General features: G+C 39.9%; 2 protein-coding genes and 1 non-coding gene across 3 annotated transcripts; 2 read left to right on the top strand and 1 right to left on the bottom strand.

Annotated features, from left to right (window-relative positions):
* The first annotated feature begins 240 nt into the window (after window positions 1–240).
* Window positions 241–780, top strand: LOC131977676 (histone H4). Its single transcript, XM_059341096.1, has one exon. It carries the CDS (start codon window positions 428–430, stop codon window positions 737–739), a length of 312 nt encoding a protein of 103 aa, XP_059197079.1. The 5' UTR covers window positions 241–427; the 3' UTR covers window positions 740–780.
* A 12,313-nt stretch (window positions 781–13,093) lies between these two features.
* Window positions 13,094–13,176, bottom strand: trnal-cag (transfer RNA leucine (anticodon CAG)). The gene has a single exon. It is a non-coding gene; the product is annotated as a tRNA-Leu (tRNA).
* Window positions 13,177–13,377: 201 nt separating this feature from the next.
* On the top strand, window positions 13,378–13,815 carry LOC131977673 (histone H2B 1/2-like). Its single transcript, XM_059341092.1, has one exon. It carries the CDS (start codon window positions 13,397–13,399, stop codon window positions 13,769–13,771), a length of 375 nt encoding a protein of 124 aa, XP_059197075.1. The 5' UTR covers window positions 13,378–13,396; the 3' UTR covers window positions 13,772–13,815.
* The last annotated feature ends 754 nt before the right edge of the window (window positions 13,816–14,569 follow it).

Below are 14,569 nucleotides of genomic sequence, written 5' to 3'. Positions count from 1 at the left end.
AACAATAACAGTGTCGAACAATAATATATTAAACGGTACAATGAGGACTTTAATTTCTTCAGCCCATATTATCAATCATAGCCCCACCATTCATCATGCTCTGGGTCTTATTCTTTGACTTTTTCTAATGTTTGGGTCATTCTTTAGTAAAAACGAATTTAATAACAAGCAACAGTTAAAACTACATCGTTAAATCTCTACAATCTGTAAGTATATATTTATCATCTTTGTTAGTTTTCTGCTCTAAAACCTTTCCATCTAATGTCCAGATTCACCTTCTAAACTAGAAGAAGCGCTGAGTTTGTCTCCGCCCACCGGAACACATGAGTCACCTGTTCTCTCTCACGTCCGCAGTTCAGACATTAATACCGGCGGTCAGACAGCGTCTCCTCATTGGTTTGTAACGAGCCAAAGTCAGCAGTAGAAGATGTCTGGCCGCGGTAAGGGAGGTAAAGGACTCGGTAAAGGAGGCGCTAAGCGGCACCGTAAAGTGCTCCGTGATAACATCCAGGGGATCACCAAGCCCGCTATCCGCCGTCTGGCTCGCCGCGGCGGAGTCAAGCGGATCTCCGGTCTCATCTACGAGGAGACCCGCGGTGTGTTGAAGGTCTTCCTGGAGAACGTCATCCGTGATGCCGTCACCTACACCGAGCACGCCAAGAGGAAGACGGTGACCGCCATGGATGTGGTGTACGCTCTCAAGAGGCAGGGCCGCACCCTGTACGGCTTCGGAGGATAAACCAGAAACTACTGCCTAGGACAACAACAAAGGCTCTTTTAAGAGCCACACACTTTATCTACAGAGAAACTTCCCGTCGTTTGTATATTATTGAGCTTTTCATCGTATAGTGGTCAGCAATACTGCTGAATGTGGGATCAATCCCATAATACATAAAGGGCCAGTATTGATACTTTTCATCTTACACTCCTTATGTATGCATGCTGAGCAGGACACCGTATAAATGCAGACTTATTTTATTAATGTACTGAATAAGTCTGCATTCTATAAACAAACACTTATTATTATTAGTGCATGAGTGATATTTGCAGAATTAGTGTTGTTGGGTTTATTGCAATTTCATTTTATTCTGCCTAATTAAGACCAAGAAATTATAAGAAGCACACAATGACGTGCTGTTGCGTAAATCTGACGCTGGGTGGCAGCCGAGTCACTGGGGCTCCTTCAGTGCCTCGTGGTAGCTGGGCTCATAATGGAGATAAATGGGGGATGAATTACAGTTGTCCTTCGCTGACTTCTGTGTTATATTTCCAGAGCACTCCTATCAGAGGATAGTCTATAAATCTGTCAGCAGAGACCCAGCTGTTAAAGCCGACTAACATCTGATCCAGCTGTGATCTGCTGCCGTCATTAGAAACCGATGTCTCTCTTCACGTGACGCTTCAGAGGAAATTACTCGTGTGTCTTAAAACTTTTCCTCTGTCCTCGCCTGGTTTTCATTGCATCTCCATGCATCACCGGTGAGCAAAACTAAGACGCAAGTGAGGGAATCAAGGATGCAAATAAGAGAACTGAGAAAGGATCTCTGACCCCTCTCACCCAGCCCACCACCTCAAGCAACTGTTCCCCTCTGGGAGGCGCTACAGTTACATAAAATCCCTCCAGCAACGAGGCCACAGTCCTCCAATCACTAATATAACGCACAAATGGAACAGCCTTCCCAGTGTGCATTGAGCAGTTCTGCTAATGTGGAACTTTCTGAATGGCATAACTACGTATACTTTATACATAGTTCATCATTTGACTGACGCTATGTATGAATTAACCTGAAGCTCCAGTAATAACTTTAGCCTACCAAGACGGCATCAATTACTGGCAATGTTAATTCATTATCTTTCAGCTAAATATGCTTGCATTTGTTTGTGCATATGCAACACACAAGTTTTGGAAGTTATGCGATAACAACTTTATATATATTTAAATGCTTCTTCTCTTTTTAAATCTCCCGGTAGACAGCTGTCTGCAAGGCTTTTGGGCCGCGTGAAGGATAAACACAAGCGTCTATGGAATATCTGCAGGAGAAGGACTCTGTCCTCCAGACGATCCTGGACATTGGGACAGTCCTTTAGATCAGCTGTTCTCAACCTTGGGGTCAGGACCCCAATTGGGGTCGCGAGATGATTTCTGGGGGTCGCCAAATCATTTTGGAAGTCAGCTCTGTCTCCACTGTGTTAAAGTGTTCATGTGTTAATGTGTTTTAGTCTTTTTGGTCATTTAATGTCTTTTTTTTATCATTTTGTGGGTTTTTTTGTCAATTTGTGTCTTTTTTGGTAATTTTGTTTCCTTTTTTTGGTAATTTTGTTTCCTTTTTTTGGTAATTTTGTTTCTTTTTTGGTAATTTTGTTTCCTTTTTTTGGTAATTTTGTGTCTTTTTTGGTAATTTTGTTTCTTTTTTGGTCATTTTGTGTCTTTTTTTGGTCATTTTGTGTCTTTTTTTGGTCATTTTGTGTCTTTTTTGGTCATTTTGTTTCCTTTTTTTTGGTAATTTTGTTTCTTTTTTGGGTGATCTGAACTGTGCATGAGAGATTCTGTTCAGTGAGCGGGGGTCGCGGACAACATGGATGTTAAATTGGGGGTCGCGACTCAAAAAGGTTGAGAACTACTGCTTTAGATGCCGATGACATAGTATCTTTCATAGTCAGCCGTTAGAGGCAACAGTTTCTTCCCCTGGGCCTATTTCTTTTTGTGTTTATATTTCATGTGTAATTTTCTACATACATGTATCTTGTTTAAGCTTTTTTCCATTTAATTTCTTTCCTGTGCACTGATTGTGTGGACCACCCACAATTTCGTCATACTTTCAGTCATCAGCCCCACAGGAGGGGAACATCCGTCTCTTTCCATTGATTTTGTATTAAAAGAAGCTCCTTGTCAATTCTTTGAAGATGAATCAACGTTTGATTCAATTGATACACAAAAGGGCCAATGTGGCTGCATTAGCACACCTTACCCAGCACATGAGTGAAGGCAGCTGTGTGATACAGCAACAAGCTGTGCTGTCTGCTGCAAGCCAAATGAAAAAGTAGGATAACTTTCTGTAAAATAATGTGTATAGATTGCAGACAAAAACACACCAACTTCTGTCACTGGCATGTTAGTTTTTAAAAGGTTCCCTTGACCTTTGTTCTCAGGATATCTTAAGGAAAATGGGTTCTACGGGTATCCTCAAGTCTCTACTTTACAGACATATCCACTTTATGCTAATCCCATTAAGGTTTTCTCATGCAGTATAAATGTACAAAGTTGCAAAACATTTTTTAAACCTAACCTCACTGTGTAACATGACCTCTAGGATAATCACAGCCTCATGAATCTTTATAACCACAAACAAGAGACCTAGAGTGTTTGGAGAATGTGAAACTTTTCTAGCTATATTCACAATAAGAAGATTTCCTTGGCAGTTTATAGAACCAAAGTGTTCTTTCTTCTTCTTTTAAAGTTTTTGAAACCAAATCACAGCATGTATTTCTCTTTGGTGTCCCTTAATGTCTTGGTGTCTTACTTTGGTTGTTTGTAGGGATTTTTGACAAACTTTTATCAAACTGACTGTTTGACATATAAGCATGAACATAACGTCAATATAACACATTTATACAGGGGCATTACATTACATTACATTACATTAGAGTGCAGGTCCAGAACTGTTTGGCTCCATAATGTGTATTAACAAAATTTCACTCATGCTTTCAGAACTTTTATCTATCGTGTCTTCCTCCAATTAAGCAATACAGATATAATTGATGGCGTGTAATGATAGCTTCCAGTTTACTTCCCCTGTTTACTTCCCTATTAAACTCATGTAACCAAATGACCTCTACAGTATCATGATATAAAAGCAAAATCACAGTGGGACTGGTCAGATCAGAAGAGAGTACATCAGTGTTTTTAGCTGTGAGAAAACATCTCTGACAATATGTACATCGTGCCAGACCGCGTCGAAAAAGTGAGATTTCAGGCAGGTGGGATGGACAGAAACACAGACATCTATGATGAGATCGACGGTGTGAAGATTTATTACAACTGCAGGGCAGAAACGAGCAGGCCACAGGACAAATCAGAGGACAAGTCAGAGGGCAACACTACCCGGGACCAGCAGCAAAGTATCTCTCTTTTTATATGTGTCTGTCTGAAAACATTTACCATACAATAAGATGGCTGAAAACAATTCTTAACCCTTAATAGGGCACTCATTGAAATACTTGCAAATTCCAAATTTCAACCGTAGAGAATATTATACATACGGACCCGGGGGAGGGGGGTAATATTTTGAGAAAAAATGTACGAGATTAAAGTGGCAAATCTACAGGAAAAAAATGTGCAGATTTATGAAATTTAAAGTGGTGAATCTGCAAGAAAAAAGGTGCTTTTTCCCACTTTTTTCTCGTAAATCTGTGACCTTTTTCGTGCAGATTTGCCACTTTAAATCTCTTAAATCTGCAACTTTTTTTCTTGTAGATTTGCCCTTAATCTGGTAAATTTTCAACTTTTTTTTCTCAAAATATTACCTCTGATTTGCTGATTAGCTGGAAGAAATCCATGTGGTTCTATGACCTCACAGAGAGACATGGGGACCCCATTTTGGATATCCGCTGAAGTTACCAAATACGGTTCTTCGCCCGATAAAGGGTTAATCGTTAACTTCTAACTAAGCAGAACAGCATATCTCCTTATTAAATGTGAATTTTGACTATGACCCCTCTGATCAGCTCTGTTTATTTGTGTCTGCAGTCTCTTCAGTCAGTGTGAGTCCAGGAAAGAGGACTTGTCTGGGAACTGCTGCAGTGTTTCTGGGGCTGCTGTGTCTTCTCCTCCTGGCGGCCGTCATTGTCCTGGTGGTCCTACGTGAGTTTTCTGAATTAATCTATTCTGACCGATGGTAGAGACAGAGTAACCATATGCATATATGATGTAAGTGATCCTTGAGCTTTCCTCATGCTGGATCATTGTTTTGTCAGTAATTCCAGAAAGACATCAACTGACCAGAGAGAGAGACGAAACGAGAAGCCTCAATCACAACCTGACCAGAGAGAGAGACGAACTACAGACTAGTTACAGTGAAATGAGAAGCCTCAATCACAACCTGACCAGAGAGAGAGACGAACTACAGACTAGTTACAGTGAAATGAGAAGCCTCAACCACAACCTGACCAGAGAGAGAGACGAACTACAGACTAGTTACAGTGAAATGAGAAGCCTCAATCACAACCTGACCAGAGAGAGGGAAGAAATGGACAGTCTCAATCGTAACCTGACCAGAGAGAAAGAAATAAATGAATTCATCATCCACAGCCTGAGGAGCAAGTTACAGAACCATTTCGATGTAATGGTCGGCTCACTCAATCAACAGATACTGGCACTACGAAAACATATTGGTGAGTAGAAAATATCAACAATCATTCCAATCAAAGTAATACTTGGGAACATTTTGTTAATTTTGGTAAACATTTGGTATATAATAAATAATTATTTACAGTCTCCATACTAATTTACGCTAACCTGCTGCTGGTGGTAATTTCATATTTACAAAGTGGTATCAATCTTCTCATTTAACCCTCAGAATTAATGTGAGTTGGCATATTTCCCAAGGTGTCAAAATGTTCATATTACAAGGTTTTTATTTTAAGCCACTATTTAAACAGTACACACTTTTTTTTTTAGCTAATTCAGACGGACAGATGGCTAAATGCTAATACTATATACTCCACAAGAACAGAGAAATTTGTTCAAGAACAAGAACAAAGTTATTTCTGGCCAGGATACTTCATACTTCATACTTCATGAGAAACTCAAGTGCAGATCTCCTGGTAAGTCCTCATAGGGCCCTCCCACTGCAGCACACATCAAATTCAAATTTTCATATTGAGTCCAGAGGAACAGGTGAGTTGACCGAAAATGACTTAAATTTGTCCATGTTATTAATGTCTTCTGATGTTAAAGATTTGCGTCAGAAATACATTTAAACACAGGAGCAAAACATGTTTTTTAGTAACTGAATAGGACACAAACCTTTTCAGTTACTGTGATTTTGAACGAAAACGATAAAAACTGAATGAACAGCTGTTCATTCAGACAGAAGGATGGATGACTAACTTACAGTACAGCATGTAAAACATAAGGGACTGTTCATTGTTCTGAAAAACCCATTGGTGCAACATATAGATATATGATCAAAAATACACTCTGGGGTCCTGCGAACACCAACATACTTCTCCAAAAATAATTGTGTGACAACACTGTGGTGGAGGAACGGTTATAGGTTTAGGCACAAAAGCCACTTTGTTAGGGAAAGATCCAATGGGTCATCAGAACAACGACATGACACCAATATTTCTGCCTGATGCTCTGTATTGTGTTTTGACTTCATGTCACAGTGTTTTTTGCAGTATTGTAACGAAAAGCACATTTTTCTGTGCTGTTAAACAGAGACAATGTGGTGTCCAGACAACTGGACAAAGTTTGGCAAGAGTCGTTATATGCTGTCCACGTCAAGGAAAGACTGGCCTAACAGCAAAAGTTCCTGTGAAGCTCGTGGTGCACACCTGGTGGTCATATCGAGTCTAGAGGAACAGGTGAGTGGACTTTCTTTCTTTGAACCTGAGGACTTTTAATTGATTCTCTGTAAGCAAAGTCTTGTTTTTAAAACTGTTGTAAACATTACCAAAAATCAAAACCTACTCCCCTTCCTCCAAATTCAGAATTTAAATATTCAGACTTAGTTTTCTCCACGTTATTTATGTTTTCTGATGTTAAATATTTGCTTTTGAAATACATTTAAACACAGGAAAAAAAACATGTTTTCTAGAAACAAACATTTTCAGTTCCTGTGACTTTGATAATGGATTGGACTTATATAGCGCTTTTATCCACCCATTCACACACACATTCATACTGGTGTTAGGGGCTACCAGGGCACACTGGTGCCACCTGCCACCATTGGGAATTCATTCACACACCGATGAACACAGCATCAGGGGCCATTTGGGGTTCAGTATCTTGCCCAAGGATACTTCGACATGTAGGCTGCCATGGTCAAGGATCGAACCACCAACATTCCGATCAGTGGGTGACCACTCTACCAACTGAGCAAGAATTAAAACACCATTTGGCCTTTTAAAAAGATGGAAGTGGAAAAAAAGGTTGGTGTAGCAAAGCAGGTTCAGTCTTCCTGAAATGTTCAAAGAAGAGGAAGAAGTCTACAATGACTTCTACAGAACTGCAGAGGTTCTTACACAATATAAACAATGTGAGAGGAAGTCTTTAAAAAGACGGAATTTAAATATTCATTAACCTCTGATTATTGTGACCGTTCTATTCAAGTGGCAGACTCAGTAAGTCACGACAGTTTGAACGACACCAGCGGTCTGAAACTGAAGTAGCTCAATGGAATTCAGGCATTTTTTTTTATTGTTTAAACCTGTGCTTTTTCCTACTGAGACGAGGCGTCTTCAGGTTTACATTTCTTTGGAAGACAGTAAAAAAGAGTGATGAATAACTAAATATATCTTTGAAATCTAGGAATACATCACCTCATATCAACGGTCTGTCTGGATTGGTCTGACTGATGAAGAGAGAGAAAACAACTGGAAATGGGTCGATGGAACAGCAGCTTCCACAACGTAAGACATTTTCAGTTTATTATTTATTGAACGTCATTGTGTTACATTCATAATGTGTCAGAACAGGCAAACAAACAGTGACTACAGACTTAAATTCAAAAGTGTTGCCCACAGTGAAATTATGTGTTTTGGAGGATCCAAGATGTTACTAAAAACAAACACCTGAGTTTCCTGTGTTTGTTTATGTGTAATGTTCTGTTAAAATCACAATTATACTGGGACTTAATAATAACATGCTCATCCGTAAAATGAAAACCATATTAATTTCTAATTGTAATAATAGCAGTTTTGTTCATCTATAGGTACTGGGGAACAGGCGAGCCAAATGATAGCGGAGGTGAAGACTGTGTTGAGATTGGAGGTTGGGTTCCTGCAACAGCAAACTGGAATGATAGGCCATGCAGTTTTGAAACACACTTTATCTGTGAGATAATGTTGGCTTAAAAATCTAATCTATGTATGATTTGAACTGATTCCACATTTGTTTTGCTCTCAAACGTGTAAAATATCAATAACATGCTGTATGTTTCTCCTCCTCTGAATGAGTTCATCTCTCTGCTGTATGTTCATGTTTAAAGAAACACCTGATGTCAAACACTTCAATATTATATTCATGATTCATCTGTTGTGATTGTGGTGTAATAAAACATTAATATCAGATGACCTCATTCATTGAATAACTTTTGTATATGACTTCACACTGTTTGTTTACACAAAATTGTTAGGGTTTGATTATCAAAAAGCAGGATTATGGTTACATAGCAGGGTAAATAACATTATTTAATAATGACATTAAAACAAGAAGATTCTCTGTAGATGATACACATAAAAACTAAGGTACTCGCATAAAAAAAATAAATGCTGTTGGTTTCACAAAGACTATATATATATATATATATATATACATATACATTCATATATAATCTTATTTACTGTTACTTGTTACATTTAAATACATTTGCAATTCTGACTTAGTACCTGTCAATCTCTAATAATGGTTCTAATATTAACGGAAAAGTGTGACGTCCAGGAAAGCAGAACCAACAGTGCTGCAGTTTATTAACAGTATATTAGATGAGTTTTCTTAGAATAACAGAGTATGTTCAGAGTGAGATGCTCTGATGTATGTTGGTTTGTATTTTATAAGTATGTTTGATTAAAAGTTATGTTTTAACAAAACTGAGATGATGATGAAAATGACCAACAGTTCATTCAGAGAGATAACGAATAAGCTCTCTGTGTGGCATCTGAGTCTTTGGGAAAGGGAAAAAAAAAAGGAAAAGATGAGGGTTTTTAAAGAAAACATGCCAATTAATTGTGAGTTTAAAAAAGGCCAGGGTCAAAGTTGCAGATTCAAATTCATGACAGATGTGCATAAAAGCGGAAACCTTACAGTCATTAAGTAACAAACTAATATCCAAAGAGGATTGTGAGTCTGACGTACAGTAACCTGCTGATTGATGTGTTTCGATGCTCGCTAAGGATCAATGAGGAAATGAAACAGCTTGTCTGGGTTTGCAGCCACCTGTGGGCCTGCAAGTCTCTGCCCCATGCGTGGCACGAGGGGTTTTGCTGTCCTGATTGGAACAGAGTATTTTTCCATGTGGGTTGGTGGATGCTGGATAAGCTTGTCTGGCAATACGGGAGCAACCATATCCCATAGTGAGACATCGAACAGATATAATTAAAGAGAACTTTAGGTTATTTACATAACCCCGGTTCTCTGAGTAATATGAGTAAATGTCTCACCAGACAACCCTTCTTGCTTGGGTGAGTGAGAAGAGATGCTTATCTTGAATGATGTGGTGCCGTCCACATGAACTATTTAAGGTTGGTGGTACTACCTGGGGCGGACACACACCTCTCACCAGCCAATCAGGATTGGCGTAATGACATTAATGATTCTGAGGTCTGCAGCAGGGCGTGCATCCCATTGTGAGACATCTCACTCATATTACTCAGAGAACTGGGGTTATGTAAATAACCTAAAGTTTTTGAGAAACTGAATAGGACAAAATCCTTTTTAGTGACTGTGATTTTGAACAAAAAAGAAAAAAAACTGAATTAACAGCTGTTTATTCAGACAGAAGGACAGATGACTAACTTACAGTACAGCATGTAAAACATCAGGGACTGCTCATTGTTCTGAAAAACCCATTGGTGCATCCTGAGGACTTTTAATTGATTCTCTGTAAGCAAAGTCTTGTTTTTAAAACTGTTGTAAACATTACCAAAATTCAAAACCTACTACCCTTCCCCCAAATTCAGAATTTTAATATTACGACTTAGTTTTGTCCATGTTATTTATGTTTTCTGATGTTACATATTTGCTTTCAAAATACATTTAAACACAGGAGAAAAACATGTTTCCTAGCAACTGATTTGGAAACAAACATGTTCAGTTCCTGTGATTTTGAATGAGGAAGAATCAAAACATCATTTGGCCTTTTAAAAAGATGGAAGTGGAGAAAAAGGTTGGTGTAGCAAAGCAGGTTCAGTCTTCCCGAAATGTTCAAAGAAGAGGAAGAAGTCTACAATGACAGAACTGCAGAGGTTCTTACACAATATAAACAATGTGAGAGGAAGATTTTTAAAAAGACGGAATTTAAATATTCATTAACCTCTGAATATTGTGACTCTTTTACCTGCATCCTCACAGCAGGCCAGCAGACATTTTGACTCGTCACAGTAGGAAAAGCACAGCTGTCTCTGATTACATTAACAATGACTCTGTTCTATTGAAGTGGCAGACTCAGTAAGTCACGACAGTTTGAACGACACCAGCGGTCTGAAACTGAAGTAGCTAAATGGAATTCAGGCATTTTTTTATATTGTTTAATATATAGCACTCATCAAAATCACCAATGACCTCCTTATGGCATCTGATTCTGGACTCCTCACCATCCTCATCCTCCTCGACCTGAGTGCAGCCTTTGATACCATCTGTCACACCACCCTCCTCAGCAGGCTTTCTTCCATTGGCATCACCCACACCTCCCTGGACTGGTTCACATCATACTTCTCTGGCCGCACTCAGTTCATTCAACTCAAGTCGCACAAATCCATCCCTTCCTCCGTCACCTCAGGTGTGCCCCAGGGCTCTGTCCTGGGGCCCCTCCTCTTCATCATCTACCTCCTCCCCCTCGGCAATATCTTCCGCAAATTTAACATTCACTTCCACTGCTATGCCGATGACACCCAGCTCTACCTCACCACTAAACCCTCGTCCTCTCTCCCGCCCACCTCCCTCACCGATTGCATCTCTGAAATAAGAACCTGGTTCACCTCAAACTTCCTTAAACTAAACAGTAATAAAACAGAGGTTCTCCTCATTGGCGCAAAATCCACTCTATTCAAAACCGACAGCTTTTCCCTCATCATTGACAACTCCTCTGTTTCACCACCCCACCAGGTTAAGAACCTGGGTGTCATCCTGGACAGTACACTATCCTTTCAATCCCACATCAACAACATTACCCGGTCTGCCTACTTCCATCTACGAAACATCAATCGCTGCCATCCTCGTCCACAGCCTCGTCACTTCAAAAATCACTCCATAAACTTCAACTGGTCCAGAATTCCGCTGCCCGCATCATCACCAGAACCGCCTCTATCCACCACATCACCCCTGTCCTCCAACAGCTCCACTGGCTCCCGGTTCAGTTCCGCATTCAATACAAAGTCCTCCTGGTAACTTTCAAGGCTATCCACAACCTCGCCCCCCCATATCTGTCCGACCTCCTCCATGTTCCCACTCCCTCCCGCTCCCTCAGATCCTCTTCCTCAATACACCTGTCTGTTCCCTCCGCCCGTCTCACCACCACGGGGAGCAGAGCATTCAGCCGCTCTGCTCCCCGTCTCTGGAACTCACTACCACCCCAACTCAGGAACATTGACTCACTCCCCCATTTCAAATCACAACTCAAAACACATCTGTTTAAAACTGCTTATTCCGTCTGATGACTTTTACCCTGCCCAATATATCTATTGTATTGTATTGTTATTAATTCTGTGTATTTTACTGTATTTTATTGCTGTTTCTTTTCTATCCTTTTGTACGGTGTCCTTGAGTGCCAAGAAAGGCGCCTCCAAATAAAATGTATTATTATATTATTAAACCTGTGCTTTTTCCTACTGAGACGAGGCGTCTTCAGGTTTACATTTCTTTGGAAGACAGTAAATAAAGAGTGATGAATAACTAAATAAAATCTTTGGAATCTAGCTTTTTTGCAATTCAGTATACAGAGCAGACAGATAATCTTTTGTTTGTGCACTCTATCTTTCTCCCTCTGCAGGTTTAATTGCTGCTCTGAGGTGCGTTCAGGTGCACGCTGCCAAGTGTGCAGAGAGCCAAAACCCCTGAGGGCCCAGCCTGCAAAGATTTCTATCTGTCGGTGATCACAAGCACCTTGGACAGCTCCCTCATGTCTGACTGTTCTCCATCACAGCAGAAACACACCACTCTGCTCTCATTTCTCTAGTCCTGTTCCTGTTCTGAAGTTGTTAAATAAAGTGTTGGTGCGATAGCGCCACCTGCTGAGCAACAGCAGTGATTACAGACAGCATGGAGCTTGTATTTGTTCATTGACAGTGTATTCAGACCCTTTACTTCAGTTAAAGTACTAATATCACACCGTAAAATTACTCCACTACAAGTAACTAAAAGTATCAAAAGAAAAAGTAATCATATGCAAAATGGCTCAAACTTGATTGTTATATATATTCCAAATATATTATTTGTGCATTTAATTAAGTAGCATTATAAGTCGAGGCAGGGCTCATTTGACTACTTTATTTATTGTAGGTTATAGTAAGTCCATGCGAGAACCAAATAATTTTTATTCATACAGCAAGATATGTATTGTATATGCATGTTACAGCTTTAGTTGAAGGTGTAAGGAGGAAAAAGTGTTCCTAAAACCAAAACCAATCCAAAAACATCACTCAGTGGTCAGTTTTGAGGTTTCTGGCTATTTTTCTCCCATAACAGAGTAGTGAGAACAAAATAATCCAAATCAAACATTTAGGTGTTTATTTCACTTTATATGATCCATTTGCAACTGTTGATTTAATAAATATTATATTATTATAACCTTCACTTAACTCGGAAAATCCCATCCCAAAAACAAAACAATTATAGCTTCAGCTTCATCACAAGTTTCTCCACATGTCATCAAACCATAGTCATCACAGGCATCTTTAGAAAGCTCCCACTCTCCTGCACAGTATTACATGTTTTACATATTCTATATTGCTGTAGCAATGAATTAGATTCAATATTTTGCATTCCATAGGTTATTTCCATAGACTGTCTGAGTGGACGCCAGGCGGTACTTTCTTTCGTTTAACCCATAGACTGTATAAATAATGGACGTAGACACCATGACGTCACCCATAGGGTTCTGAAGAGCGCAAATGAAGCTTAAACCAGCATAAACCTGGTGGAAGAAAACAGACTTGTCAGAAGTGGGATTCGAACCCACGCCTCCAGAGGAGACTACGACCTGAACGTAGCGCCTTAGACCGCTCGGCCATCCTGACTTACGGTGACATCTAAGAACTTGGACTGTTCCGCTCGGCCATCCTGACTGGACTGTAACGTTAGAGAGCTTGGAATCTCTGTACTGCGCATGCTCAGTCCCGCTCAGAAGACAACCAATCGCGTGAGCGCAACAGCACAGTAGATTTACATGAAGTGGACATAAAGTACCGCTCTGAGGGCTGAGAGGACATTCGACTCTGATAGACTCGATAAGCAATCATGCCTGATCCGGCACCCAAAGCAGCCAAGAAGGGCTCCAAGAAAGCCGTTTCTAAGGCCGTCACCAAGAGCGGCAAGAAGAGGAGGACCAAGAGGAAGGAGAGCTACGCCATCTACGTGTACAAGGTGCTGAAGCAGGTCCACCCCGACACCGGCATCTCCTCCAAGGCCATGGGCATCATGAACTCGTTTGTCAGCGACATCTTTGAGCGCATCGCCGGCGAGGCCTCCCGTCTGGCTCACTACAACAAACGCTCCACCATCACTTCCAGGGAGATCCAGACCGCCGTCCGCCTGCTGCTGCCCGGGGAGCTGGCCAAGCACGCCGTGTCTGAGGGCACCAAGGCCGTCACCAAGTACACCAGCTCCAAGTAAACTGCTGCTGCTGCTACAACAACAACACAAAGGCTCTTCTAAGAGCCACCCACTTCATCTGAACAGCGTTTCCTCTTGTCCTTCAAACTTAAGAAAGATTAATAATTAAATAAATCTCATCAAGTCAATATAAGATTAACAAAAAACCCCATAGTTTTCTGTTGACTTGTGTTACAACACAGCAAAACGCAGCAGTAGCGTTTTTCTTTTATGTATCACAATGAATTCTGGTCAGTTTATCCAATAATCAGCATCTTCTCTGTACCTGTGTATGACAAAATTAAATAACTCTAAGACTGTTGAATAATCTAATAGTAAATAAAAGGCTGATGTCTATTTTATTCCTTGAATATGATTAGTATTTTCCTTAAAGCAAATGCATTGTTGTAACAACCTTATTAATAATTAATGTGGTAAACATATATTCCTTTATTCATATGGGGAAATGTCTGGATCACTTGACACTTATTTTTTTCCCACAGTATCTCATCTTTTGCTTTGAAAATTGGGCTCATAACACTGATAAAATGTTTTGAGGGTTAAGTTAGAAAAAAATTTAATATTTTCAGCCTAAAAGGTAATGAAAGATGTCAGCTAAATGGATCATAGTAAAAAGTATTAAATTACATGAAATGGAAATACTCAAGTTAGTACATTACTTGAGTATATGTATTTATTCATTCATCATAAACTCAAACTCAATATAAACTCAATATCTAGGTTTTTCCTCTTTACAGTGCAAAAGTCTGCGTTTCAGTGGAAAACCTTTTATTTCGGCACACCTGTCAAAATGTTTTC

This window comes from Centropristis striata, chromosome 9 (assembly GCF_030273125.1).
Source record: "Centropristis striata isolate RG_2023a ecotype Rhode Island chromosome 9, C.striata_1.0, whole genome shotgun sequence".
Taxonomy (NCBI): Eukaryota; Metazoa; Chordata; class Actinopteri; order Perciformes; family Serranidae; genus Centropristis; species Centropristis striata.
This window is presented reverse-complemented; position numbering and strand designations above follow the sequence as displayed.